A 3,805-nucleotide genomic window follows, 5' to 3' on the forward strand; every position below is an offset into this window, starting at 1 on the left:
AACAATTTGGCTCGTATTAAAAAATACCCACCAAAACTATTTATTACAGGCACAGCCTACTTGATTTTACATTACCTACTTATTTACATGTGCATTTTCTTTTACTAAAAATATTAATAGCAACAAAATTACTTCTATCAAGTAAGTATTTTCTACTAATAGAAAATCGCACTCGCGTGCAATTTGAATATAGCCCCATCTATTGGCAAGAATTTGTACTAAAGATGGACTTAGAAGAAATGTACCAGGTTTTAAAAGGGGCCAGCGGTGGGAATGGCGCATCGTACGACGAAGTTTCCAGATGGTTCCACGAGTGCCAGATTATTGATGGCTTGATACTAACAGAGCATTTGTTCGATGTGTCGTATGAGAGGTTAGCGCCGAATAGAGAGCAATTGTCTATGACTCAGTTCATACAGTTTATTGGTGAGTTAAGTATTTTGCAAGCTGTAAAACAGTTGCGTGCCTGTATAGATCGTTTCATCCACGAAGACGCGCCCCACCATTCTTCCGCTAATTTTTGAGTGTTATCGGGGTACACGCTAAATTATCTATGAGTGCACACGCACACTACAATAATGACTAGAGATGAAACGGATATCCGGCAACTATCCGGTAGGCCGGATATCCGGCCTAAATTTACTATCCGGCCGGATACCGGATAGTAACTCACTATCCGGCCGGATACCGGATAGTAACTCACTATCCGGCCGGATACCGGATAGTAACTCACTATCCGGCCGGATACCGGATATTAACTCACTATCCGGCCGGATACCGGATATTAAAAAACTACAACAATTTCCTATTAATGAAATGAAATACTTTAATCTTAGAGGTAAACATCAATAAAATGGCTTATAATAATGACGCCTTTTATTTAAAGTCCAAAAAGTTACATAAAGCCATAATATTAAGGCCTTTAAAAAAAACTGATTTCTTTTTCTGGGCTATTCACTTTAATGACGAATACATAAATAGTAAATATACACGGTGGCCAAAACAGTGAGGTCAAAAAGAAAAATTTAGATTCCTTACATCAAGGTGTATCTAAATCACCCCCATGTGTATAATACGATTTTGCTTAGTTTAGGAGATAGAGTTAATTTTGTGATATTTTAAAATTTTATGACCTAGTAGGGTTTACAATTTTTTTTTTTTATTTTGGGTTGATTTTTCTCAGATTTCTTTTTTTTTATAGATTCGTTATTAATTGCAGATATTTGAAAAAATAATCACCTTCCTATCTTTGATGCAAGATACAAAAGTTTTGCTAGAAACATTAAAATTATGCTTTTTCGCCCTTTGGGTGACCTTGAGCCTTCTTATAAGGCCCATAGTAAAGTAAGAGGATAAAATCTACTATATCGGGTTTTCCTTCCTGACGCTATAACTCCAGAACGCACGAACCGATATTTCCACGGTTTTGCATTCGTTGGAAAGGTCTCGGGCTTATAGCAAAGAAAATTCAATAAAATTTAACAAACGAAATTCCACGCGGGCGAAGCCGCAGGCAGAAAGCTAGTGATCTATAAAATTTTGGACAGTGACATTTTTGAAAGATTTTATTTCGCGATCACTTCATGGCAGAAAGTAGTTTAACGTAATAAAAGTCGAGCGATGAGGATCAAGATTCACGAATGTTACTAAAAGTTTTTCCAATCACCAGCATCGCTACGAGAAGCCTGTAACGGCTTGAACAGGCTGTTTGCTTACTGAGGGGATCCTTGAGAGCTCTTGATTGGAGTGGCCCAATCAAGAGGCTAAGTGCGATTCGATTTCCCTGTAAAACTAAGGCGTTGCACCAACTTACTTTGACCGTAACTGTAACAATAACCGGTACGCTTTTTGTATGGAATTTGATAGGCTTTTGACGTTTGTTAAAGTAAGATGGTGCAACTCCGCATAAGGGGGGTGGGAATTTGATCATTTGTGTTTGTAGACAAAGAAACCGACTGATTCAATATCGTTGTCGCTTCGTTATTTGTCTGAAACTGTCAGTTTTATAGGTACATGAAGCCATCACAAAATAGAATTTCTGAGCTTTGGCTTTTTCAATTTATTGCATTACTAGCTTTCCGCCCGCGGCTTCGCCCGCCGCCCCGGAATTTTGTCTGTCACAGAAAAACTTTATCGCACGCGTCCCTGTTTCAAAAACTGGGATAAAAACTATTCTATATCCTTTCCCGGGACTCAAACTACCTCCCTGCCAAATTTCATCAAAATCGGTTCAGTGGTTTAGGCGTAAAATTGAGACAGACAGACAGAGTTACTTTCGCATTTATAATATTAGTATAGATTTATCAATCTATAGGACGTTACGAAGCTATCACGAAATCTTTCAAAATGTTCTACATTATTGCAATGATGTTTTAAACAAAGTGACTACATTTCATTAAAGATTTGAGCAAACGAAACTAATTGTTCTCAGGTATCTTAGCGAGAGAGACGAAGCGTGAAGTGGACAGTTTTTTGGATCGTTTCAAAACCGTTAAGAACGGAATAATCGACGAAATACAACAGAGATACAGGGAGACGAATAAGAAATACATAATTAACCAGTTTTTATTAATACAGCAGCAAGTCGATGTTAGATTGGCACAGAATCTCATATTCTCATTGGCGTATCTAGGGTAAGATACGCAAGCGTCATCAAAACCACACATTTGATAATGCTGACCATTGGGTCTAGACAAAGAGCAAATTATAATCGCAAACCAGTCGAAAAGTGGTCGAAAAGCCCCTTTTTTGTATGGAGTTTTGACGGATTCGATTTTCGATTCGATCAAAAAGTGCGTTTTGTCTAGGGGCATATCTCTTCCAGATTTTTTTGTATTCGCAGGTCCACCTTATTATTACGTGCTCTGTGGTCTGTAAGCTATTAAAAAAGAAGAGTGACAAAAAATAGATTTTAGCAATCAATGGTTAGTCAATTGAATTTTCAAAATGTGACGTCACATCCGCACAAAGTCATAATTTGTTAGCTTATAAAAAGTATGTCAATTGACTAGTGTGTCAACTACCCTATTCAATATTCATGCAAGGGAAACCACAGGCAATTCTCAAATGGAACCATCTTATTGTGCCGGGTCTATACTTAAGTAAATTATTTGATTTGATGCAAAGGAAGTGTAGCTGGCGATAAAGTCTCGACCACACAAATGAAGGACGGAAGCTTTCTCCTGGATATCCTTTTTATTGTTATTAGGAAGTGACGAACGCTGGAAACGGACAGCGGCAGTTGTTAATGTTTGCCAATGTATTTTATAAATTTTATGATTTTAGTTCCCTTTTGATAATAATTATGGTGTTTATAGCAAATAGCAATGATAAAATGAATTTTCCGGAAAACCACTTTCCAGTGAAATGAACCAAACCCAATAAACGGACACGGGGTATAAAACAGTAGAGAAATAATGGCCTTTAGCGTTAACAGTCGTAACTCTAACTACATTTTTAGTAATTTGGAAATATCAAATTGCTTAAGGTGGGAATCGAACCTACGATCCTTACGCTTACCCAGCGACTACTCTGTAAAAAATGGCTTTCGATTTCAATGATAAAGGTCCTCGTGAATGACCGAGAGATATTCTCCCAGATTCCCAACGTGTCCCAGTCACGTAGATTTTTTTTTTATTTTTCCAGTAAACGTGAAGGAATGCACCCTAATATCACGTCTGACCAAAACACAAACACCCTAAATCAGCAGAGCGACTGTGACAATAACGAAGGAGGATGTATAAAAAAACTGGACACAGCTCTATGGGTAAATGGCTCAAGAATACCATGCTTTATTACATACTAT

General features: G+C 37.6%; 1 protein-coding gene across 1 annotated transcript; it reads left to right on the plus strand.

Moving 5' to 3' along the window:
* Positions 1-178: 178 nt before the first annotated feature.
* On the plus strand, positions 179-2,637 carry LOC114349657 (uncharacterized). The gene is made up of 2 exons (XM_028300117.1): positions 179-426; positions 2,432-2,637. The coding sequence occupies exons 1-2, from the start codon at positions 225-227 to the stop codon at positions 2,635-2,637; spliced, it is 408 nt and encodes a 135-aa protein (XP_028155918.1). The 5' UTR covers positions 179-224.
* Positions 2,638-3,805: the final 1,168 nt, after the last annotated feature.

Source organism: Ostrinia furnacalis, unplaced genomic scaffold, assembly GCF_004193835.3.
Source record: "Ostrinia furnacalis isolate ACB-3 unplaced genomic scaffold, ASM419383v2 OfSCF0694, whole genome shotgun sequence".
NCBI classification, from domain to species: Eukaryota; Metazoa; Arthropoda; class Insecta; order Lepidoptera; family Crambidae; genus Ostrinia; species Ostrinia furnacalis.

Coding starts and splice junctions, on each gene's coding strand:
- LOC114349657 (XM_028300117.1), top strand. CDS start 225: ATGGACTTAGAAGAAATGTACCAGGTTTTAAAAGGGGCCAGCGGTGGG. Junction 427..2,431: donor TCAGTTCATACAGTTTATTG/GTGAGTTAAGTA, acceptor AATTGTTCTCAG/GTATCTTAGCGAGAGAGACG.